At 42.8% G+C, this 24,264-nt stretch overlaps 2 protein-coding genes across 6 annotated transcripts in view; one reads left to right on the top strand and one right to left on the bottom strand.

The window, feature by feature from the left end:
* The window catches only part of KCNQ5 (potassium voltage-gated channel subfamily Q member 5), a 541,294-nt gene extending 532,913 nt beyond the window's left edge, over window positions 1-8,381 (top strand). For 4 of the 5 annotated variants that reach the window (XM_036248151.1, XM_036248152.1, XM_036248149.1 and 1 more), the window contains 3 exons: window positions 2,900-3,031; window positions 4,818-4,944; window positions 6,421-7,863. In XM_036248151.1, the coding sequence (XP_036104044.1) occupies window positions 2,900-3,031; window positions 4,818-4,944; window positions 6,421-7,380 (1,219 nt within the window). In that variant the 3' untranslated portion in view covers window positions 7,381-7,863. Of the gene's footprint in view, window positions 1-2,899; window positions 3,032-4,817; window positions 4,945-6,420 lie in introns of all 5 variants that reach the window. The other variant, XM_036248153.1, reaches the window with a different exon arrangement.
* A 10,870-nt stretch (window positions 8,382-19,251) lies between these two features.
* Window positions 19,252-23,952, bottom strand: LOC118621463 (putative KHDC1-like protein). The gene is made up of 4 exons (XM_036248761.1): window positions 23,829-23,952; window positions 19,983-20,105; window positions 19,677-19,859; window positions 19,252-19,433 (listed from the first exon to the last, which is right to left on the bottom strand). Exons 1-4 carry the CDS (start codon window positions 23,950-23,952, stop codon window positions 19,252-19,254), a joined length of 612 nt encoding a protein of 203 aa, XP_036104654.1.
* Window positions 23,953-24,264: the final 312 nt, after the last annotated feature.

Here is a 24,264-nt window from a genome sequence, read left to right on the forward strand (position 1 = left end):
GATAGACAGAGGCCAGTCTATGAACAGCCTTACAGGCTGTGCTAAGGAATTGGGTGTTTACCCAATAGGCCATAAAAAACCAATGAAGGCATTTAGCGGGCGGGGGGGGGGGGGTGTAGAGGGGAGTTAATATGGTCATCTTTGCCTTTCGAAAGGTTTATTCTTTCTTAGTCTATAGTAATGCAGATGAAAAGGAGACAGTTTCGAGAGCTATTAGTACATGCTTGGTTGCCCTTAGAAAAGGCAAAATGACTGTCATTATTCTTTATATAAATTATTGATTTCAAAAACGCTTATGCTTTTTAGACATTCCCTTCACATTTATAAAACATATTACCTGAGTTACAATTCTCACATCACATCTCAGACTTCTCTGATGTTTCAACACACAACAAAACCAGTTAAGAAAATCTATTTAATCTCCATCTTAGAAAACTTAATTCTTAATAGGTGAGATGGTTTTATACACTCAGGAATACACTGGCAAATGCTATCTCAGTGGGTTTTGGAGCCTGCCAAATTTTCCCTGTGGCTGTTGATGTTCTGCTATTTGTGGCTCCCTCTACTGGGTTTGGATGGGCGTGGGAGGATGCATGTTAAACACCACTGTCAAGTCTTACTTTCCCGAGAAGATTTGCAAGCCCAGGAATGGTTCAGTTATCCTCTAGCTTTTTTGCCTGGAGGCTGTTAGTTGTGGTTACTTGTAGAGCCTTGGTTTCTCAGTTGAATGAAAAACTCTCTTAGGTGTTTCGCATAAGAGGATTTTCTGAGGGTGGGGCAGATACTGGTTGTTAATGGCCTCAATTTGCATTTCAATGGCCTACTTGGGTGGGGTTGAATCTCCAAGGAAGGGGCAGCCGCCTCTCCCAAGAGCCCTGGGAAGGAACAATATGGCCACTGTCCTTCGTGGCTGCAACTCATCATGAGCTCTGAGCCCCTCCAAATCCTGAATGTCCCCACAGAGTTCTAGTCCAGCCTGCCCTCCCTCTGCCGGAGCCCATGGTGAGTGGCTGTGGCTATTTCAGCACTCTGTCCCAGCTCTCTGCACTGTGGAGTGGGCTTGGGAGTTTAACCCCGAGGGCACTGCTCACAGCTAAGACCGCTGCTGTCTGTGGGCTCCCAGCTCCCCTCTCGCACCTCTGCAATCCTACCAGGATCAATTTAGTGTCCCTTGTTATATGGTCCTCACAAGCTGCTTTCTGTTGCTTTTTCCCAATGATTTGTCTTTATTTTAGTTGTAATTCCAGTTTGGTCCTGGGAGATGGTCTGTGTAGCTTCCATTCACTCCACCACCATTATGGAATCGCTCAAACATATTTCCTTTACTTTCTGCTGATAACTCTGATTAAATGTCTTTACAGTTAAAAAGAAAACTATACTGACTAAAGAAGAGATGGGAGGAGAAAATGTGGTAGGGAGAGTAAGACTATTAGGGATATTCTTGGATATCTATATTCTTATGGATACCATATATGAGGATGCATATTAACTAGACTCGTTGTGGTAATAATTTTGTAATATATACAAATATCAAATCATTCTGTTGCATACCTAAAACTAATATGATATGTCAGTTATACCTGAATTTTAAAAAATGATATGTATTATGGATAAATGATTCAAGAATAATTAGGACACAATTAATTTGAAGTTAATGCAATTACAAGATAAAGTTTGGGGCTTTTTAACCAATAAAGCAATTTGGATTCCTTGCAATCAGCTATCACTTAGGATAAGTAATGAGCATGCTTTGTTTAAACTCTACATTTATTCCTAATCTTCCCACTTTCCTCCAGGGACAATAAATTTTGGTTCGTAGAGGCTCATTGACTGATTCCCAGCCTGGAACCCATGAATGTGATAATGGGAGTCTATAAGCCATTTAAGAGTTGAAAAAACATCAAGACTTAACATTTACCTGCAGTAAGGCTGCACCGACTCATTAAACTGTTATGCTTCTTTGCTTTCTTCAGGAACTATATCAGATTATTGCAATCACTGGTTATCTTAGGCAGCTTAGCTATTTATGGCACCATGAAATTTGTTAATAAAATAATGTTTTAAAACATGGGGCCCATGTTGGGGGAGGCATAATTATTTTAAAAATATTTTGCCCTGGCCAGTGTGGCTCAGTTGATTGAGCATCATCTTATGCACTAAGAGGTCTACAGTTCAATTCCCAGTAAGGTCACATAGGGGGTGTGCAGGAGGCAACCAATCGATATTTCTCTCTCATCAGTATTTCCCTCCCTCTTCCTCTCCCTTTCTCTCTCTCTTTAGAATCAATGTTTTTTAAAAGAGCATATTTTAAATGTAAAGCTTAGACATCCAAACTTAGTTGATGACGTATTATGTCTGAAACAAAAGAAACGTGGCTAGTTAATCCAGCAGATTATATTCTGTATAATCTGCAGAAATAATTTATAGAACAAAATTTTTGTAAATTTCTATACGAATGTACATTTTTTTTGCAGAGAATCCATCTGCATCTCAATAATGAATATTGTTACATAAAGGACCATTTTAACAACATTTATATTTTATAAAGGATGCAATCATTAGGTGTTATATCTTGGACTTTTGGGGGTCACATGGAAAAAGGAGAATTGCATTTTAACCTCAATTTTAAATTGGTGTTTCAATGAACATTAAAAAGGTGCAACACTTCATAGTGCCTTTTTTAGTATGTTTTTCTACTCTCAAGGTGTGCCCCATGTGAGATAAAATTCTGAAACTGTCCACTGTAATCTCAGGCTTTTATGTTGCATTTTCATGGAAGCCTAAAATAATTTGATGCATGACTTTCTTCCCCAGAGTTTCTTATATTTTACTAGTAAGCTATTTTTGTAGCTTTTTTATGAAGTAATAAAGATTAATGTGTAATATGTTGCTCTTACAGAATTATGAAATTTCATGTTGCAAAACGGAAATTTAAAGAAACATTACGCCCATATGACGTAAAAGATGTCATTGAACAATATTCTGCTGGTCACCTGGACATGTTGTGTAGAATTAAGAGCCTTCAAACACGGTGAGCGATGAAAATGGTATTTGTTGTAAAGGAAAGACACAGAAACTATCTGGGAGGAACACTGAAGAAGAAAAAACTCAAATTCCATAGTTCTAATTCATTTTTAGTGGAAAACTGGACCTTGCATTTAGCATAGATTTTATTTAAGGATATAAATCAGGTATTAGAAGCCTCCAACTATACAGAGTCTCAGTTTCCCCATCTGTGAAAACGGGGATAGTATTAGTTGCCATGAGGACTGAATGAGTTAACACACATTAAATGAGTACTCCATAAATGATAGTGGCTGTTCAGATGTCATTTGATTATCACTGCTGCTGTTTCGTTATCACCTAAGAATGGTACTAACCATTCTTCAGGAATAAACTAGTCTTTCATTCAACTTTACCTTTATCTAGCCCATAAACACAGACCTTTTCCTCGTCTGACCACCCAGAGCACTTCAAGTCCACTACGGAGACAACAGCACTCTGGATCTTGGAATACTGTGCCAGAGCCAAGACTGAAAAATGACTGGCTGGCTCTTGTATTATTTCCAGCTGCAAGTTTGTTCTCCTTCTTATGACTGAGATGGGGCCTTTCCTTTCCTTCATGTCTTGCAACTGCTAAATACACACTGTCTTTCCAGTGAGCATCTAATTGAATGATAAAAGAAATGAATTCAATGCATTATGCCAACTACATGTGTTTGATTGTCTTATCTTCAAGGCAAGATGTTTAGTCAATTCAGTTTTTTTTTAAGGATCTTGCTTTACTATCAGGCACAAATTACCAGCATTTGTAATTAAACAGTTGTTAGAATATAGGGACTGAGTCTGAAACCTTGGTTTATATGCCCACAGCACATTTAGCCCAAGGTGAGGGATATATGAGACCCTTAGTAAATACCTGTTGATCGGTTACAACAACAAAAATTATAATTTGTTTATTCATTCTTTCAACAGATAATTGTTGAGCCTGTAGTGTGTGCCACATGCTGTGGACATCCAGATATTAATAAAATAATGACCCCATCCTTCTGAACTTGCAGTTTAATAGCTTAGATGGCATGACAGAAGGTAGGCTTGCCTGTATCTCTATGCAGACAAAGTAAACTGGAAACTGGAACTGGTAATTCAGTTCAAACCACACACACAAAAGAAGGAAGTACTGTAATTCCCATTTAGGCTGATCAAGTCTCCTTGGGAATTCTTTTAACTCACCCTGTGGTCATGTTACAATCTTTGCCTAGGTGGTAACTGTCTTCCAAGTCCTTTACTAGAACTATCTGTGGCTCCCAAGATTTTTATCAAATTGAACTGCTACAAAATTTCCAGAACTAATCTAGAGTATCTAGCTCATGTAGAGTATATTTTCCAACTAGAATTCCAAAAGCTTTCTTATCTGCTGTCTCCCACAGACCAGTACACAATAAATGTTCATTGAATAAGCTATTAATGGGGAATAGCCATGATTATGATTTTGTTAGACTTTAAGTAGTTGAATTCAGGAAAATCTTGATCAAAGATGGAAACAGACAAATTGCTTTGTAGGTTAAGACAATTTTTCTTCCAGAAGATCACCCACAGGTGGTTTCATCATGTACCAAAATAATGATAAAATTAATCTCATGTGTAATTCTCATGCTAAGAAAATAAGCACATCGACTGGAATAAGTTCATTTTTATTTCATCTTTCATAAATTAAAGATCATTGTATTTGATTTTTCTTTTCAAAACACTTCATTCTAACCTAGAGCAACCTCCATCCCCAGCACTCATAATCAGATGTCCTCTTTCTCTGATAGTGTTGATCAAATTCTTGGAAAAGGGCAAATCACATCAGATAAGAAGAGCCGAGAGAAAATAACGGCAGAACATGAGACCACAGACGACCTCAGTATGCTCGGCCGGGTGGTCAAGGTTGAAAAACAGGTACAACTGAACGATATTGGTTAAAATTTTCAGCCAGAATTTTTTTTAAAGATTTTTTTTTTATTGATTTCTTTTAGAGAGAGAGGAAGGGAGAAGGAGAGAGAGAAACATCGATGTGAGAGCAGAATACCCATTAGCTGCCTCCCGCATGTCCCCCGCCAGGAATCGAGCCCACAGCCTGGACATGTGCCCTGACTGGGAATCAAACCAGCATCCCTTCAGTGCATGGGGTGCCGACACCCAACCAACTGAGCCACACCAGCCGGGGCCACCAGAATTTTAATCAAAACTGATTATAAGCAATTGGATGTATTTTAGTGATTAATATATTTTAAAAGTAAAATCAAGAAATAAAATCAAGAAAAAGCTAATGAAATTAAATATTTTTTGTGCATAGACAGAATTATCTAAACACTTGAACTTTCATATAAGGAACAGAAAATTTCATCTTATCACACAAGAAGCAATTATAGACTTTGAACAGTAAGATAAAAAATATCTATTTTTTATTTGTGTTTTGGTTATTTTCATTGTCTCTCTTTTAGGTCACTCTTTTAAATAAAATAAAAAAAAACTCATTATCACTATTATAGTACACTGAATGTCTGTTAACCCTCAGGCTGCATCTCATCCAAAGACCCTTTTCCAGAAATCAAATTGCTCCCCCAGTTTAATTATAAATAGTTCAGGTATTAATTCTAAAGCATTTTGTGTCTTTATTTTTAAACTTGGAGCCACCTGGACTGATATTTAAGGTCTTGAGTTTATTACAGAATCAGTTCCTTCCTGTAGTGCAGCAGAATTCCAGAATGTCTTCAGAGAAAAGTCTTAGGAAAGGCAACCTGACTGGGCTGGGGAGTCCTGAAGTTGCATTTGTACAGTGATTATATGGTTTTTGAGACTATCAATTGTCCTTTTTTTTTTTAATCTTCATCTGAGGACATTTTTGCACTTATCTTCAGATAGAGCGGGAAGGAAAGAGGGAGGAAGAAGGAGAGAGAAACATCGATGTGAGAGAGACATATGGAGTGGTTGCCACCCACACAACCCCAACCAGAGCCAGGGACAAACTGCAACCGAGGTACGTGCCCTTAGTGAGAACCAAACCTGGGTCTCTCTGGTCCGCGCGTCGACGCTCCACTGCTGAGCCAAACCGGCCAGGGCTCAATTGTCCATTTTAAAAGAACTGGGGGGGAGTGGTGTTGATAAAGATCACATAGAGGCCAAAGCCTCCCTCTCCTCTCAAGTCCTCCTTGACCCACCACTGCCAAACGTCACATTCTAAACTGGTACAAAATGGGGAAAAAAAATTTTTTTTAATTAAATAAAATGGTACCAAAAATCAGGTCTGCATTACCCTTACACTCCATATTTTAATGTCTTGGCACAATCTGATTTTATTTTTTTAATTCTAGAAGTGAAGCCCAATCTTAATAACAGCTTATACTCATATACAACCATTTTCCCCATTTCCAGGTACAGTCCATTGAGTCCAAGCTGGATTGCCTACTAGACATATATCAACAGGTCCTCCGGAAAGGCTCGGCCTCTGCCCTCACGTTGGCCTCATTCCAGATCCCGCCTTTTGAATGTGAACAGACATCTGACTATCAAAGCCCTGTGGACAGCAAAGACCTGTCCAGCTCCGCACAGAACAGTAGCTGCTTAGCCAGATCAGCTAGTGCCAACATCCCTCGAGGCCTGCAGTTCATTCTGACGCCAAATGAGTTCAGCGCTCAGACTTTCTATGCGCTTAGCCCTACTATGCACAGTCAAGCAACACAGGTGCCACTGAGTCAAAGTGATGGCGCCTCAGTGGCAGCCACCAACATTTCAAACCAAATAAATGCGGCACCTAAGCCAGCAGCCCCAACAACTTTACAGATCCCGCCTCCTCTCCCAGCCATCAAGCATCTGCCCAGGCCAGAGACCCTGTACCCAAACCCCACAGGCTTACAGGAGAGCATTCCTGATGTCACCACCTGCCTTGTTGCCTCCAAGGAAAATGTTCAGGTTGCACAGTCAAATCTGACCAAGGACCGTTCCCTGAGGAAGAGCTTTGACATGGGAGGAGAAACTCTGTTGTCTGTCCACCCGGCGGCACCCAAGGACTTGGGCAAATCTTTGTCTGTACAAAACCTGATCAGGTCGACAGAGGAACTGAATATACAGCTTTCAGGGAGTGAGTCGAGTGGCTCCAGAGGCAGCCAAGATTTTTACCCCAAATGGAGGGAATCCAAATTGTTTATAACTGATGAAGAGGTGGGCTCGGAAGAGACGGAGACAGACACTTTTGATGCCATGCCGCAGCCTGCCAGGGAAGCTGCTTTTGCGTCAGACTCTCTAAGGACTGGAAGGTCTCGATCATCTCAGAGCATTTGTAAGGCTGGAGAAAGTACAGATGCCCTCAGCTTGCCTCACGTCAAACTGAAATAAGTTCCTTGTCTTCTTTCTAGGCATAGCAGTTCCTTTAGCCATACATATCATTGCATGAACTCTTTTGAAAGCCCTTCTAAAATTGAATTTGCAAGAATCGGGAAGAACATGAAAGGCAGTTTATAAGCCCATTATCTTTTAATTGCATGAAAATGCATGTTTAGGGATGGCTGAAATTCCAAGGTACATCAACATTAACCCACTCATTTAGTAACGTACCTTGAGGTAATAATCCTGAGAAACCAAACACAGCTAACGCTGTGGGGTGTGTGGAAATTAGGTCACTTAGAAGATTTAACTCTGGATTTTGAGATTATGGGAGTAAACGCCTTCAAATTTCAGCCATTTCTGCTTTGCGATTAAATGCAAAATACATTTTCAAAATCAGGCCATAATGTATATTTAAACCCAATGGCACTCATCAACAGCTGCTGACAAGGTACCAAGTGAAGCAGAATTGGGGACTAGTAGAAATGGCTGCTTATTTCAAGATATATTTGCCAACCCATTCCTAGTCAGTCATGTCATTATTAATGTAATATGAATGTCGATACGTGTGCTTTTGGTGATTTCATGCTGTGGCAAGCAATTTTGCACATCATTTTCATGTTGTCCTTTATGACGAGAATGTTCTTCAATTAGAAAATGTGCAAATCATGCAGTTCAGGGCCAGTGGGGCAAATAAACTGACTATTGGATACACTTGACTTTATGGAAACATATTCCCTAATGGCCGGATCAATTCTGTAAGTGGTCAACTTCTACACAACAAGTGAAACACCAATCGGTTGAAAGGCCAGTGTGATTGGGCTGACCTCTCGGCAGTGGCACCAGCCCAGGCTTGCCAGTCCCACCCACACAACGGGGGAGTGTGAGAAGCTGTCCCCCCTTCGCTGACACACAGGCAGGATCCCAGGGAATGAGACATGTGAGTGAGACTGAGATGGAAAAGGCCTGAGAAGACACCACACCGGGAAGTAAGTGAAGTTCAAGAAAGTGATTTCCCCTCAAAGGGCAATGAGAGGGAGAGAAACAAACCAAAATAAAAGAACTCGATTTTTTTAGAAAATGAATACTGCGAAAGGAGTCAACTACCTAAACATCTTATTCTTATATATAAACAGAGAATTTTGCAAGGTATTTATTTTTTAATATGCCCTGAATGTTTTTTGCTATTATGTAGTACATTTTGCATATGAAAGGCTAAAATGAAACCTCCTTTACTTTTTATACAGTAGTGAACATTTTCTATTATCCCCAAGAATGTTGCCCCAAATCTGAAATTATTGGTTCGGTTTCCTGGTATAAACATTTACAGTTAGAAGCCAGGTAACACGGGCAGGGTCTGCAAATCAAAACACTTCATCATTTAACATGACAGCAAAAAGCCCAAGAAACACAAAATTAAAAAATGTGTTAGCCAGAAAGCAAACAATGCTGACTGCTTGTTAGTAACCAGTCTAGTTATCTCAGCCGAGGCAATGAATGGCCTTCAAAAGGCAAGGAGAAGCAAGAGAGCACTTCGATTCAATGTCCTAGCCACAGAAGGACATTTTGAAAGGTTCTCCTTGGCAGAGTGCTGCCTCCTTCTCCAGCAGCCCAGAAGAATGAGCAGGGGGTATCGACTGGGAACCCAAAGACTGAAATCCAGCAGTCCTTCCCCGGTCTCTCTCACAGCTGGCTTTCTCCACCCTCGACTCTCTCCTTAATTTTCTTCTCCATTAACTGCTTGTCAATTCTCTGCTACTATTTTGCTTCTGAACTTCACCTGCCCTTAACCAGCCTTCATCCCCAAGTAAACCACTTCTCCACTCTACCCAAAATGTGCTCCTCAGCCTTTTAAAAGCCTTGTCCCTTTTGATAGACATTGAAATTTTGAAAGCTTCCTCTTCTCAGCCGCCCCACAGTTCTAGCACACCCTGGAGTGTATCATTCAGAATCTTCTTGGCTGCTGGAGACACAGAAGACGGAGCCTAATTTTACACTCCAGTTTAAAAAATTTTATCAAGCATTTAAAGCAATTATTTTTGTTTTTGAAACATAGAATCTTAATAAATTATCAAATGCAATTTTTTATCTACCCATGTCTCCACTCGACCTGAAGTTGTGATACATCCTCTGGAGGAGGTTGCACACACACATGCACGCATGCACACACATGCACACACACTTCCACTGACCTAAAGCCAGACACCTGCCATGCACTCGAAGGAAGAGGAAGGAGGCAGCAATTTTCAGGTAGCGCTGATTCTTGGACATCCTCTGTCCTGGCTCAAACCCCACTGGCAGCAGAAATTCTGAATGTATTGGGGACCCCTCCTTGGGCCTCTTTAGGCCTCAAACACAATACAGTTCATCCAGAATTGCTAAAGACAGAAGATTCAGAAACAAAACCTGCAAACATCATTGAGGTCTTATTTACAGCAAAATGTGATCAACCACATTTATACAGTGAGAAACATTTATACATTGAAGTCATGACCATATTGTGTCTATCTTACTCTAGCACAAAAAATTTCTTGGATGTTCAATGATAGTTGTATTGTGTGGAAAACGTAGGGTTCTATCTGTTGTGTTTCTCTCTAGAGAATTCAGAGAGGTCTCCCATTTATACCTAGCAAAGTCCCTTTGGTCAACCCAAATGGTGTCTTGAAGCACAGTTTAGCTGAGCACTGAGTTACCACATGCTTTCTCGGCTCAAGTCTGTCTGCCCTCTGCCACATGCAGGGCTGACCAAGCTAACACTTAATTGCAAACATCCCTTATATGAGGTTAACTAAAAACTGTTTTGTGTCTGATCTAAATGTTTGCATTGTGTTCAACTGAATTGATACCTGTCAATTGCAAGCTTTGTTTAAAGTAAGGCAATTTATTGAGTTTTTAAGTCTTTATCTCCTATTCAAAGGTGCCTTTCTCACCTCCCATTGACTCAGTGATTCTGAAAGTTCTTAATTTACAGGTAAAACAAGTCTAATAGAGAGGAGGACACCAGGCACAAAGTGACTAATTTTCATGCCCATTTGCAAAGTAAAACTATAAGGAATAATGAAAATATGAGCAACTAAATTAATGGATCGCTTCAGAAAATATCATAAATATTACCTTATCTCCCCAGAAGCTGATATTTTTTTTTTTGCCTTAAAATGACTTTGTTTTTTGTGTTTTTGTTTTGTTTTTGTACAAGAAACTTAATATAATTACATGCATTTAAGTGAGCGGTTCTACAAGTCATGTATGACAATGCAGTTGTCTGTTTCCTGAACACAAATAAATCAGGAATACCATATCCATTTCAAGCTACCATTAAAATGTCATTTCCTTTGCTCTCTCTTACTGGGATTATTTGTTTTAAAGTAAAACATTAAAAAGATGTCTATAAACAACTAATGTGGCTGTTTTTATCTGGAACTAACTGGTGGGTTGTGAAGTGACTGATCTCAGTCAACCAAACTGTATACAAAATGACCATATACAAATTTGGAGCTAAATTATAAAAATTCTCTTTTCGCAATGTTGCTGAAGAAATAATTGGTAATTTGGGGAGGGGAGAGGTTTGGAAATGTTTTTGAGGGTTTTATAAGAAAAATAATTTGATGTTGATTTGATTTTTTTTTTTTTTTTAGTGTGATATATCAAAACTCAGATATCAGTGCACATGAGCTTTGTGTTAACTATAATAAAAGGGTTTGTTAAGCAGGTGATAAGAAGTGGTGGCCAGGCAGTGCCCAAATGCTGCAGCCCCTGGCCCCTCACAGTGACTGCTTTTAGCACCTACCCAGCTCTGTCTTACCAGGGGAGGGCTTCTGCTCCACAAGGAATCTTTTCCTTCTTTCCTAATAAATCCCCAGTCTTTCTGTTCTGCTAGCAACTTTGCCCTCGGTGTCCACAGTTAATTCTGTGGGGATGATTTCAGTAGAGGCTCAGAAGGTGAGAACTCTGGAATATGGGCAACAGAGCCCTGACAGAGGCGCTTGAGACAGTAGGAAGAAGAATGAGGATAGCATCAGGGGCCTTCCCATCACGGCTCTAAATGAGACGGAAAAGGTATGTGCCCATTCTACCACCTTCCAAGAGACCAGTGAAGATAAAACTGCATGCGGCGAACTTCCGGTCAAGATGGTAGCGTAGGTAAACATGGTATCGTGTCCTCCCACAACCACATCAAAGTTACAACTAAACTACAGAACAACCATCATTCAAAACCGCCTGAAATCAAGCTGAATGCAAGTCCTACAACTACGGAATTAAAGCAGCAGCCATATCCAGACTGGTAGGAGGGGCGGAGGCGGATGGGCTGGTCCCACACCCGCATGTGGCGGATAAAAATCAGGAGGCTCCCGCGGCTGGGAAGGTCCTTCCTGAGGACTGAGGGGTCCCCGTCCCACACCAGGTGCCCCTCTCAGGGTTCCAGTGTCAGGAAGAGAAGTCGCCATAACTTCTGGCTGGAAAAACCAGCAGGAACTGAGGCTCACGGAGGCTGAGGCAGCTGGAGCCCCAGGCAGCTCCTTAAAGGACCTGCGCACGAATTTATCGGACTCTCTCCCTCTAAGCTTGAAGGGGAGGCAGCTCGAGAGGCACCAGAGACACACAGGGAAGAACTGAGTTGTTTGGCACTGGAGCAAGGGCTGGAGAGGGGGGCTTTCTCCGGAACAAACGTGCTGTCAGAGGCCTTTGTTCCTTTGGTGAGCCCTTCCCGGGGGCAGCAGACAGTCTCCATATCTGGGACTCCAGCAACCTGGCTCACACTGGTAGCCCCGCCCTGCTGACTCCCTGAGGCCCCGCCCCACCCAACTTGCAAGCCCACCCAAGTTGTTGCCACTTGCTTAACCGTAGGATTGGCCTGTATTGGATCCTGCTTCAGGTTTTTCCTAAATTCTTTCAAACAAGCAGCATCTGGTCTCAGCTAGCCCCATACTGCTCATTAAGTAATACACAGAAACAAACACAGGGAGGCAGCCAAAATGAGGAGACAAAGAAACAGGTCCCAAATGAAAGAACAGAACAAAACCCCAAGAAAAGAACTAAGTGAAATGGAGATAAGCAACCTAACAGATGCTGAGTTCAAAATACTTATAAGGATGTTCAATGAACTTAGTGAGAACCTCAGTGAACTTAGGGAGGGCCACAAGAGCATAAAAAAGGACCAGTCAGAAATGATGGCTGCACAGTCAGAAATGAAGGAGGCATTAACTGAAATACAGAATAATTTACACAGATTCAATAGTAGAGTACGTAAATCCAAGAAGCAAACCATCGATTTGGAATATAAGGAAGCAAAAAACGCCCAATCAGAACAGCAAAAAGAAAAAAGAATCCAAAAAAATGAGGATAGTGTAAGGAGCCTCTGGGACAACTTCAAGCATGCCAACATTCGCATTTTGGGGATGCCAGAAGGAGAAGAGCGAGAACAAGAAATTGAAAACCTGTTTGAAACAATAATGGCAGAAAACTTTCCTAACTTGGTGAAGGAAACAGACATACAAGTCCAGGAAGCACAGAGAGTCCCAAATAAGATGAGCCCCAAGAGGCCCACACCAAGACACATCATCATCAAATTGCAAAAGGTTCAAGACAAAGAGAGAATCTTAAAAGCAGCAAGAGAAAGGCAGCTAGCTACCTACAAGGGAGTTCCCATTAGGCTGTCAGCTGATTTCTCAAAAGAAACTTTGCAGGCCATAAGGGAGTGGCAAGAAATATTCAGAGTGATGAAAACCAAGAACCTACAACCAAGATTACTCTATCCTGCAAAGCTGTCATGTAGAATCGATGGCCATATAAAGAGTTTCCCAGACAAGAAAAAGTTAAAGGAGTTCATCACCACCAAACCGTTGTTATATGAAATGATGAAGGGTCTTTTTGAAGAAAAAGATAAAATATATGAACAAACAAAATGGCAATGAATACATATCTATCAACAATGGCATCTACAAACAAAATGAACAGGTAGAACAGAAACATTCTCATAGATACAGAGAACATTTTGTTGGTTGCCAGATGAAAGGGGGGTTGGAGGAATGGGTGAAAAAGGTGAAGGGATTAAGAAGTACAAATTCATTGCAAGACTGACAAACCTCAAAGGGAAGGGGTTTGGGGGGTGGGAAGAAATAAACCAAAGAACTTACATGCATAACCAATGGACACAGACATTAGTGTGGGAAAAGGCGGAAGGGGGGGCGGGAGTGGGAAGGAGGAGGGGGTCAATGGGGGAAAAATGAGAAACATCTGTAATATATTCTACATTCAACAATAAAGATTTAAAATTTAAAAAAAGAAATCAAACATACACATACCTTAAACCCACCATTCCACTCTTAGATATTTAAGCAAGAGAAATAAAAATATATATCTACAAAAAAAAACACTGTATGCCTCATCCTGGCTGGTTTTTCTCAGTGGTTAGCGTGTCGGCCTGTGAACCAAAGAGCCACGGGTTTGATTCTGGCCAAGGACATGTACCTCGGTTGCAGTTCGTCCCCAGCCCCTCTGGGGCCATGCAGGTGGCAACCAATCAATGTGTCTCTCTCACACTGATGTTTCTCTTTCTCTCTCTCCCCCTCCCACTCTGTCTGAAGATGAATGTAAAAATATCCTCGGGGGAGGATTGAAAAAAACAAAAACAACTGCGCATGGAACATGCCTAGTTGACCGACTTCAAAGTGTAGACCAAAGCAGTACCTTCACCCCCACCATTTAAAAGCAAAATACACTTAAGACAATTATTCTGCCCTAACCACTGATAAATATAAGCTCTCAGACCTTGAAGCGGCCACTTTTAGTAGCCTGGTTTCAACTGCCTCCAGAATCTAGTACAGTCAAAATGGCTTCTTTAATAAAATTTTTAAATTTTCATTACTTACAGTAAGATTTCACCCTATAGTCTACCTAATTCCAAATTTTTGAGTTTTTCACATTTCAAAGTAAAAGTTTTTCAGACACATTATGTGCAAACCACAGGTTGATGCACTGCCCTGGAAATCACAGCCCCACAAAACCAGTGAATGTAACACGTTTTCTATTCAAATAAATAAATAAATCGAAAATCCAAAGGTACACTGGTATGGTATATTTCTCTTTGCCCATTCACCAGTCATTTCATTTCTAGCATAATCTTGTTGACCAGTCTGAGACCAGCATGCTCTAGGACAGACATTCGGTCCCAGCAGCAGCTCCCATACACCGTCACAACGCCGACACCTACTTCTTCACCGATGCGCTCTTTTCTTATCAGTGGTAATGTTCATCTCCACAAATTGCTGCTCTTTCCTTCCTTTCCCCTTTGCCTGCATTGCTGTGACCACCTTCCTGGATTGTCAACCACCAGGTTGCCTACGACCCCAGGTAAGTAGGTACTCACACCTTCCCATTGCTACAGCTCAGGGTGCCACTCGCTGTCGTGTAAGTCACGAGCACATCACACCACACACATCCCAGATTATAGATGCTTCTTTCTGAGCATCTCTGAAGCTCCTCACCTGAGCCCTCCGGGCAATGCTGCAACACCACCTCCCGCACAAGACCCCACCGCCGGGCTTGGTGGTGGGGCCTCCGCCACTCCAGGAGGGAACCCCTTGCCTTTAAAGAAAGACTGTTCTGCCCTGGCTGGTTTGGCTCAGCGGTTAGAGCATCGGCCCGCAAACCAGAGAGTCCCGGGTTCAGTTCCCACTAAGGGCACATACCTCGGTTGCAGTTTGTCCCCGGCCCCAGTTGGGGTCATATGGGTGGCAGCCACTCGATGTGTCTCTCTCACATCAATGTTTCTCTCTCTTCCTCCCTCTCTCCCTCCCGTTCTATCTGAAGATAAATGCAAAAATGTCCTCAGGTGAGGATAAAAAATAATAATAATAAAAATAAAGGAAGACTGTTCTTCTCAGGATCCCTGAGGCCCTGGCTGCCCCTATTCCCTCTCTCCTTCCCCACATCTACAGCATCTCACTCATTCTTTTTCCTCATAAACATAAGTAAGCTTCTCCTGTGTTACCAACAATGCTTGAGAACTTACCTTCCTCTTTATTTCACTGGACATCTCACCTTTAGAACAAACTACATATAAGAGAAATTACATACAGCTTTCTCATTTCCACAGCATCTGTCTTCTAACCAGTACCTGACAGACAGTCAGACCCAAGCCTGCCCAAGACCACAGAACAAGTGCTTAGAGTCCATCCCTGAGCTTCTGAAACTGATGATGCAGTGAGCACGTTCAATCAGCATCCCTTTTGGCCTTTCTGAAGTAGTGGAACTGTGACTACTCTTTTTTTTTTTTTTTTTTTATCCTCACCCGAGGACTTTTTTTGTTCAGGTAGAGTGGGAGGGAGAGAGAGGAAGAGAGAGAGAGAGAGGGAAACATCGATGTGAAAGGGACACATCGAGTGGCTGCCACCCGCACGACCGACCAGGGCCGGGGACAAACTGCAACCAAGGTACATGCCCTTAGCGGGAACCGAACCCAGGTCTCTCGGGACCGCAGGCCGACGCTCTAACCACTGAGCCAAACCGGCCAGGGCCTGTGACTACTCTTTTAAAACTGATTCTCACCCTGGCCAGTTTGGCTCAGTGGTTGGAGCATTGGCCTGTGGACCAGAGAGTCCCGGGTTCGGTTCCTGCTAAGGGCACGAACCAAAAACAAACAAACAAAATAATAATAAAAAAACAAAACAATAATATAAATAACTAAATAATAAAAAATAAATATAAAAATAATAATAATGAAACTGCTTCTCAGTTTGCCTCCAACCCTTCAGGCTCAATCATCTTTATTCCCTTTTCCAAGCTCCTGATTTACATGATTTAGCTGCCAGTGTGTCCTATCATCAGCCTCTTCCCTTTTCTCCCGACCCTCCCCACTCTCCCCAAGGTGGTCTTATCTGTGATCTCAACTAGCAATACCAGATGAGCTCACCCAACCACATCTCCTGCCCAGATTTCCCTCATGAGCTCCACATCTAAGTGTCTTTATTGAGCCCAAGGCTCCTCAGATGCCCCAGATTGAAACTCCTTGAGAGCAGGAACATCTCACTGGCATTATAAACTTAGGTTTCTTACACCATGCCATGCCGTGAGCACTCAATAATGTTGAGTGATTGAAAGTGTCTTGGTCTCTCCAGGCCTCTTACTCAGCTTTCAGTAACATCCAACCTACAACCTCAGCAGCTTTTTAGCCCAGTGCAGAGTGATCATCAAACGTCATCCTACTGTCACAGATTTGATCTGCTACTTCTCCCAAAGCTCTTAGTACTTTTCTAAAGGGGCCTGGGAGGCAATGAATGCCAAATAATGAGTAATCATATTTGAAAGAGCAGCCCCTCCCTCGGCCCCAGCATCTTTGGCCTCTGTCCCTCTCCATCCCCCAAACACAAATGACCCCATAGATGACACTCATGCCAAGGCTTTGCCCATTTACTGAGAAAACTGACCTCTCTCAACTTCACTTCAGGTTCCAAAGAAAAGAAGGGTCTGGTCTCCCTTCCCCTGTCCCTGAGCCCTGTAGCAACACATTGCTGCTCCCCACTTCTCTACTCCATATCCTACCAATGTCAGGTCCTTATCCAGAGCCAGTCTACAGGGTCTTTGGATCCCAGACTTTAGAACAACAATCATACTTAATGACTACCCAGGATTGTGCCAATAAATGCTTTCCAGGTATCATTTCATTCAGTCCTCACATTGCCACAGGTGGTGTATCAGTCAGGATGCATTTGGCTGCAGGTACATGAAACCCCCTGCTGAAACAATCTTAAACATAAGGACCTTCTAATATCTAACATGTCTGAGGTCCAGGGGTAGGGTGGCTCCAGGCGAGTACACTTTGCTCAATCACACCATCCAGGTTTCGGGTTCCTTCTCTGCCTTCCTCCTTGTCAGCAGGATATTATTTACGGTTCCTCTCATTGTCCACAAGATGGATGCCAGGGACAACTGGTACCGTACACCTCGTTGATCTGATCTAACAGAGGAGGTGAGGAACCCTTTACCCAAGAATGGAATAAAATCCTTTCCTGATACCTGATTAGACTAACACAGGTCACCTTCTCATTCCTGAACCTGGTCACAGTCACCATGTGTATGCCCTGATTGGCTTAGCCAATAAGAACCCCTCCTCCCCACCTTTGAAACTAGGAAGGAGAGACCTACAAAACTATAATTGTTAGAAGAAAGTCAGTGAATGGATGTAGGCAAAATGTATATGCTTACGATACCTTTATAGTAACAGGTGGCTGCTGTTAGATGAGAGAATGACTGCCCTGAGAAATCAGTAACTTGCCAAAGACTGTAAAGCTCTTTAGTGGTAGAGCAAAGACTTAAATGCATGTAGTCTCACTCCACTGTGTGAGATATTAATGCCTACATTAATGCCCGAGTTGTGCCCACACAGTCATCTTTGGTGACTGGGACTTGGAGATCAGAATTACTGCCCCAAGCCTAGACCAGTGTGGCTCAGTTGGTTGGGTGTCTTCCCGTGAACCAAGAGGTCATCAGCTTGATTCCCGGTCAGGACACTTGCCTGGGTTTGGGCTCAGGGCCGGGCATGCAGGAAGTAGATCAATGTTTCTTTCTCTCTCTCTCTCTCATTCTCTCTCTTTAAAAATCAATAAAAATACTTTTATTTTTTTTAAAGAAAAAAAAAAAAAGACTCACCCAAGAAGGCAAAACGTTAATTTGATAATTCTTGGCATGAAACTTAATTAAGGGAGAAAATAGTCTTTTTGCCAGTGTTTTTACAAAAAAAAAAAGTCTTCCCTCCCTCTACTTTATGAGCCATTAATGTTTAAATTATTAATTAGGAAGCAAGCATGATATTCCCTTTAAGAACAGTGTGGTTTGGTTTTCTTCCAGACAGATTCATGAGTATTTTTCTACCACGAACCTCATCTGACTGCTGTTTAATAACTGGCCAAAACCCATAAAACTAGCAAACCTCGCTGGCTTCAAAAGTAGGTTTCGAATGCAAACATTTCGTAGCTTTCACCACCGCCTCCGCTGAGTCCAGGTCGCCCCCCTCGCCTGGCCCGCCTCGCTCCCTGGGCGCCCGGCTGCCGGAGCGGGCGGAGGCTGGGAGCCGAGTTCGGGTGTAGCTCTCCAGGGTCTTGGGTGAGAGATTCAGGTGTGGATCTGGCATGCAGGATGGTTCTAGAATGGAGATGTGGCACGCCTTACTAATCACTGTGTTCACGGCTTCAGAGAACCTCAGGACCCTTTGCTGCAGAAGCCCTCCCTTCCCCATCGCACCCCCAAACTTCTGGCAGTCGGGACAGTGCCCGGGACTACATCCGCAGGCTGCACGGCCTGCTTCCCCAGGCAGCTGGGGTGGGACCACTTCCTGTTTCCATCTAGGCACAACCCTCCACACTCCTTTCTTCTCTCGTTTCTCCATCGTTTAAGGCACAGGCGGATCCTGGGGCTCCTAGGGAGGGTCTCTTCTTTTCTAGAAGCCCCTGTTTTGAACCAGGATCCAGGCTCCAGGCCTGAGAGAAGTCATTTGTGAAAAAGCTGCCTTTTCTGTGTCATACTCCTTTACTGGGGTGTCTCCAGGGGGCCGCACAGGGGCACATGGTGGCCCCCGGATCTCAGCAATGCACCTGCCAGAAGCCCCTCTGGGCCACACGAGCTTGTCCAAAGGAAAGAGGCCAGCACATCAGAGGCATTGCACATTGACTCACTTATTTTATTGGATGACTTTGCCCACAGAACACTTTCTCACCTTTAGGAGACGTCTCAAATAGATGCCTAGAAGGCCTGAGACAGAATTAGGCTACAAATTCAAACCTCCCGTCAACACCCTTCACATCTTACTCATCAGTGGCTAAGCAGAACTTCCCCTCACATCTTAACTGCCCTGGGACCATCGGTCTTTTATTACTGACAGAGTGAAATCTAACGGAATCCAGAAGGACCAGCCCACCGGTGAGGCAAAGCCTGAGAAAGCCTAGGATGGACAGGCCTGCCCACCCTGACTGGCAAAGTCAGGGCCGTGGGGTGCCGCTGAATACGGGGGGTGGCTGCCAGGTCATCCTTGGTCAGTGACTGGCTCCGGACATGCTGCAGCATCTCAAGGCCTGCGGAGAGTGTCCTGATGAGGCAGAATCCAAAACAGGGCCCCCAAGTCAGGCCAGGATGCCGAAGGGAACCCTGAGGGGTGTTACCCCACCCAGCCTTCCTGGCTGCCCCATCCCACAAAGGTGGTTATGGCTCCGGCCCCAGCTTCTCAAGGGCTCCAAGGAGCACCTGGATTCCCAGCCACCCAAGACACCACACAGCTCCACCATCACCCTCAACCACAATCAGCCAAGGACACCCACCTTGGGCCTGCCGGTCCGAGTCCCCACTCTCCAAGTTCCAGACCATGAGGCACAGCCACTGCCTGGCCTCAGGTGGTCCGACAACAGTGACGCGTGTCTGGCCTGTGGCTGTGAACCAGCTTTCCAGCTGGATGAGGCAGTGGCTGTGCACCTCCACGCGATGAAGGTCTGCGTCCTGGCGGCCTGCGAGCCCAGAGAGGGACTCATAAACTACAGTGTGGGGTGGGGGCATCCCAGGGTAGGGACCTGGGACAGAAGAAGCCCAGAAGAAAGGGCTGGAGAGGGGTGTGGGCAAGGGCCACCCACCAAAGATGCGCTCCTCCTGCTCCTCCTCCATGTAAAATATCAGTGGAAGATGGAAGTTTTTAGGCACCGTCCACCAAGGCTCCTCGCCGTAAGCCCTTGTTTCCATGTCCAAGCTGCTCCTTCCTGATTCAGAACAGGGACAAGCTCAAGAAACCTGTCAAGGAAGGACTTGGAAGAAGTCAGGAAAGGCCCAGGCCCTGGATATCTTATTAACCCCACCTCTTGGAACACCTTAGGGAGGGGCGGCCTATCCCTCTAGCTCCTCGCAAGAAAATCCACTCCAATCTTAATCTTTTCATGCCAAATTGGACTATCTGATTAGTTCTTGCCTCTGTGTTACCCAGATATTCAAAATTATCTTCATTCTAATTTCAAAATATTTTGGAGCAGCTCCGCCAGGCAGGGGTTGAAGGAGAGAAGGGACTGGATCAAGAAGGCTCCGAATGGCCCCCCTGGATTTGGACAGGTGCTGTTTCAGTCTGTCGGCACTGCTTTCACAAAGTAGCATAGCCTGGGTGGCCTATAAACAAGCATTGATTTCTCACAGTGCTGGAGGCTGGGAAGTCCGAGATCATGGCACCTGCAGGCTTGGTGTCCGGTGGGGGCTTCCTGGTTCGTAGACAGCCTCCTTTTCAATGTGTCCTAGGGGCAAGCAGGCTCTCCCGGGCTTCTGGTATAAGGACACTAATTGCATTCATGAGGAGGAGCCCTCCCAAAGGCCTCACCTCCTAATACCATCACCCACATGTGAATTGGGGGGCACACAAACATTCAGACCATAACAGTTACTGCCAGCCAACCAATGACTACACGTGTGCAGTCAAACGAAGCGGAGCTTGTTTAGGGCGCTGCGTCCCGAGACAGGAAGCAGCACAGAAGCACAGAGTCTCTTCATAGGAGGCGTTTTGGGGAGTCTATTTTGGGTTTGACTGGGCGAGGCTAAGGAGCACTTGGAAGAGTAGAGGTCAGTTTTGTAAAAATGGGGCAATTTGGTGTTTGTCTTAGCAATTTTTATCTGGGAGGCAAGAGGTTCATCTGGTCTTGGTTTCAGGGTCTTTTTCTCTATCTGGTTTCAAACACAGTTACAGCGTGAGTGGTCTTTCTACATCTTATTCCATCACAATCACTAATTGGCCTTGACTGATTAAAATATTCAGATGATTACATTTGGTAGGAAACATGCAAGTTTACCTGTCAGCTTCCAGCAGCAAGCTCCTAGGTGTGTTATTTCACTTTTTGATCTCCCCTTTCGGCCTCAGTCCCCAGGACGTTCATCTGCAGGGTTCAGATCCACTCCATCATCAGGATCCACTGACCACAAGGTTATCTGGAGAACACTGCCTGCATCCGCACTACTGTTTGTCTCTCCTTTACCTTTTGATGCAAGATGAGATGTTGAGTCACATAAATAGACAATGACTGCACAGTAGCATTTGAGACTGGTAAGGATGCATGGGTCAACTACAATGCAGGTAATTACCAGAAACAAAGTGATTATTAACCCTATTAATAGGGTGCAAAGCAAAGAGTCTAGATTTCAAAACCAGGTCATGATATCAGGTCCCCAAACCCATTTGATTTTGTTCTGTAGAGCCAGTTAGTCTTGTCTTTTAACTTCACCACAGACTGCTCTACCTGGCCAATAAACAGTGTTTTAGGTAAGTGCTGCAAGCACATTTACTATAAAACAGAGCTTGTAGCTAGCCAAGAAGAAACCAAACTCTATGTAATCATTCATAACCACCATGAAACTTAAAATAAACTAGTTTATTGGTCCTCCTGAGCAGAGGTAATGTCATTTATGACTTCTGGTAGGGTCAGAGACAAATTTTGGACTACCTTTCTAATTGTATCATTCCTACTATTAGAACTGGAGCACCCAGAGTAGAGATGAAGAGGGGGTCAGTTATCTCTCTTGGGAACTTCCTAATTAATCCATGCTTTCCTCGTTCCAGGTCTCTTTCTCAGAGAACCCTAATTTCCTATAGGAGTAGGTGTTTCAAATATTGAAGTCTCTTACAGTTACTTCATCTATGCAAGATAGATTTTTGTAGCCCTGGCTGGGTAGCTCAGATGGTTGGAGTGGCATCCCGATACTTCAGGATTGCAGGTTCAATCCGCCATCAGGACACATACAAGAATCAACCAATGAGTACATAAATAAGTGGAAAACAAATCAATGTCTCCCCCCACTTCCCCTGTTTCTGAAAAATCAATTTTAAAAAACATATACTTGGGTAAGGATTAAAAATAAGAAGAACGAACGTTTGTTTTTGTTTTTGTTTTTTTAATCCTCACCTGAGGACATTTTTCCATTTATCCGCAGACAGAGCAGGAGGGGGAGAGAGGGAGAAAGAGAGAGATCTATTGGTTGCCTCCCGAATGAGCACATGCCCTTGACCGGAATCAAACCCGCGAGTCATTGGTCCGTGGGCCAACTCTCCAACCATGGAGCCAAACTGGCCAGGACAGAAAAAAACATTTTTTAAAGATAGGTTTGTGTAATAATTAGGTGAAGGCCTGATGTTCACATAAAGAGTAGTACCTTAGTGTTGCACAAACAAAATTGGAAAATAAGTATTATTAATCACAATGAAAGTGGGACAATTATTAGTCCCTTAACATATGGTTTGAGCAGAGGCTGGGGAGTCACTGAAGATAACAGATTAATGTGGCAAGGAGAGCTTCAATATTTGTTTCTATTCCTGTAAGTTTGCTTCATAAGTGAGCATAAGTATTTTGTTATTTGGGATCAATGTTCAATTTTGATAGAACCAAAGGTTAGGATTCACACTGTGAGAAAATTCAAATTCCAGAAGGGATCTATAGAAGAAAATCTACCTTTTAAAAAAGTGTTGGAATAAAACAGTTATCAAATTTTTCTTAGTCAAATCAGGTGAAGGATGACAAATCCACAACTCAATTTGATTAAGAGCAATAGCTATAGCCTGAGAAAAACACACAAAAGAGTTTTGCTTTCCTTAGGTGGCAAAGAAAAATTACAGAGGGTTAGGATACAATGTGTAGAAATGTGAAAGAATGGAGAAACTTTTGGTTGGCCTCTAGGGGGCATCAAAGTACAAGGATAAGTAGAGCAAAATGAGAACAGGAGAGCAGAGATACCAAAAATCTATCTTGTTTTGTTGTCTTTAGTGGAAGCTATCTATTTCATGTCCTCATTAGCTTCATCTGTAGGTCTTGGTTTGTTGGTCTTCTTCTAAATATCATTTACATCTGGAAGATACTTATGAATCATCAGTTTAAGAATTTCCAATGAAATCCTTTCCATCAAGCTAAGGGGATAGTGTTTTGGGAATTTGAGTCTTTTTTAAAATGCTAAATCTCCAGGTTCCTAATCATGCAGAGTCTGATTAGGTGGATATTTGGGGAATATTGCATTTATCTATTGATGAAGCTGGATGCGTCAAATGAGTTCTTTGTAAAACTTAGAATTGTAAGTTTGCAATATGGCAGAGTATAGGTTCAGAAGTGAATTCCTAAATGAATCCTCTATGAATCCCAGGAGTTGATCTCATTGTCATAGAGGCTAATAGCAATTCTCAGACGATGGGCGTTCAAGAGTCTTGGAGAGTATTCTCAAATTAAGTTTTAGAATTGGTTTGTTTGTTTTTTTTTGTTTTTTTTTCTAGTTTTTCTCAACATAGATTCGGAACAGTGAAGTTTTTCTTTTTAAATAAAGAACATTTTGGAGCTGTTTTTTAGTAACAAGCACAGTGAAATGTGTGCCCCATATCACTGACGAAATCAGCTGGAATTCCTTAGGTCCAGAAAAACAATCAAGCAGTTTACCCTCAAACCTTAGCTATCCATCAGCAATATCCTCACTCAGGTCTGAAAATAAGCAAACAATAGCCAGCACATACTTATAAGCCTTCACGGGGAGCTGTGCCCGGTGCTCCTTCTCTAGCACAATGGTAAGCTTAGGTATTTCCTCCGGATTCCGGCCCATTACACTTTGAATGAGCCTCCACTTTTTTATTATGACTGCCCCCTTGGGAATAGCAAAACTTCTAAAAGTTCTTTAAGTTCTTGTCATTTTTTACGAGATTTCCACAACAAGTAAAAACAAAAACACACTTCTCGAAACCAATATAATTTTATTGACCAATCGAATCCCAATAAATTTTTAAAAAAATAACTAGTTCCAAAGCTTCCTGAAATGGACCGATCCAATTGCATGCCTATATAAATATGTAGTTTTTTAATCTCTGTTAGCTGGCAAGCTCAAGTGAGGGAGAACAGTCTTTTGAACTGATTTAAT

Source organism: Molossus molossus, unplaced genomic scaffold (assembly GCF_014108415.1).
Source record: "Molossus molossus isolate mMolMol1 unplaced genomic scaffold, mMolMol1.p scaffold_m16_p_8, whole genome shotgun sequence".
Classification (NCBI taxonomy): Eukaryota; Metazoa; Chordata; class Mammalia; order Chiroptera; family Molossidae; genus Molossus; species Molossus molossus.

Excerpts from the sequence above, each read along its gene's own strand:
- LOC118621463 (XM_036248761.1), bottom strand. The coding sequence starts at position 23,952 with ATGGGCCGGAATCCGGAGGAAATACCTAAGCTTACCATTGTGCTAGAG. Across the intron at positions 20,106-23,828 it reads TTGCTTATTTTCAGACCTGA|GAAGGAGCAGCTTGGACATG; the intron begins GTGAGGATATTG and ends GTTCTGAATCAG. Across the intron at positions 19,860-19,982 it reads GCAGGAGGAGCGCATCTTTG|GCCGCCAGGACGCAGACCTT; the intron begins GTGGGTGGCCCT and ends CTGGGCTCGCAG.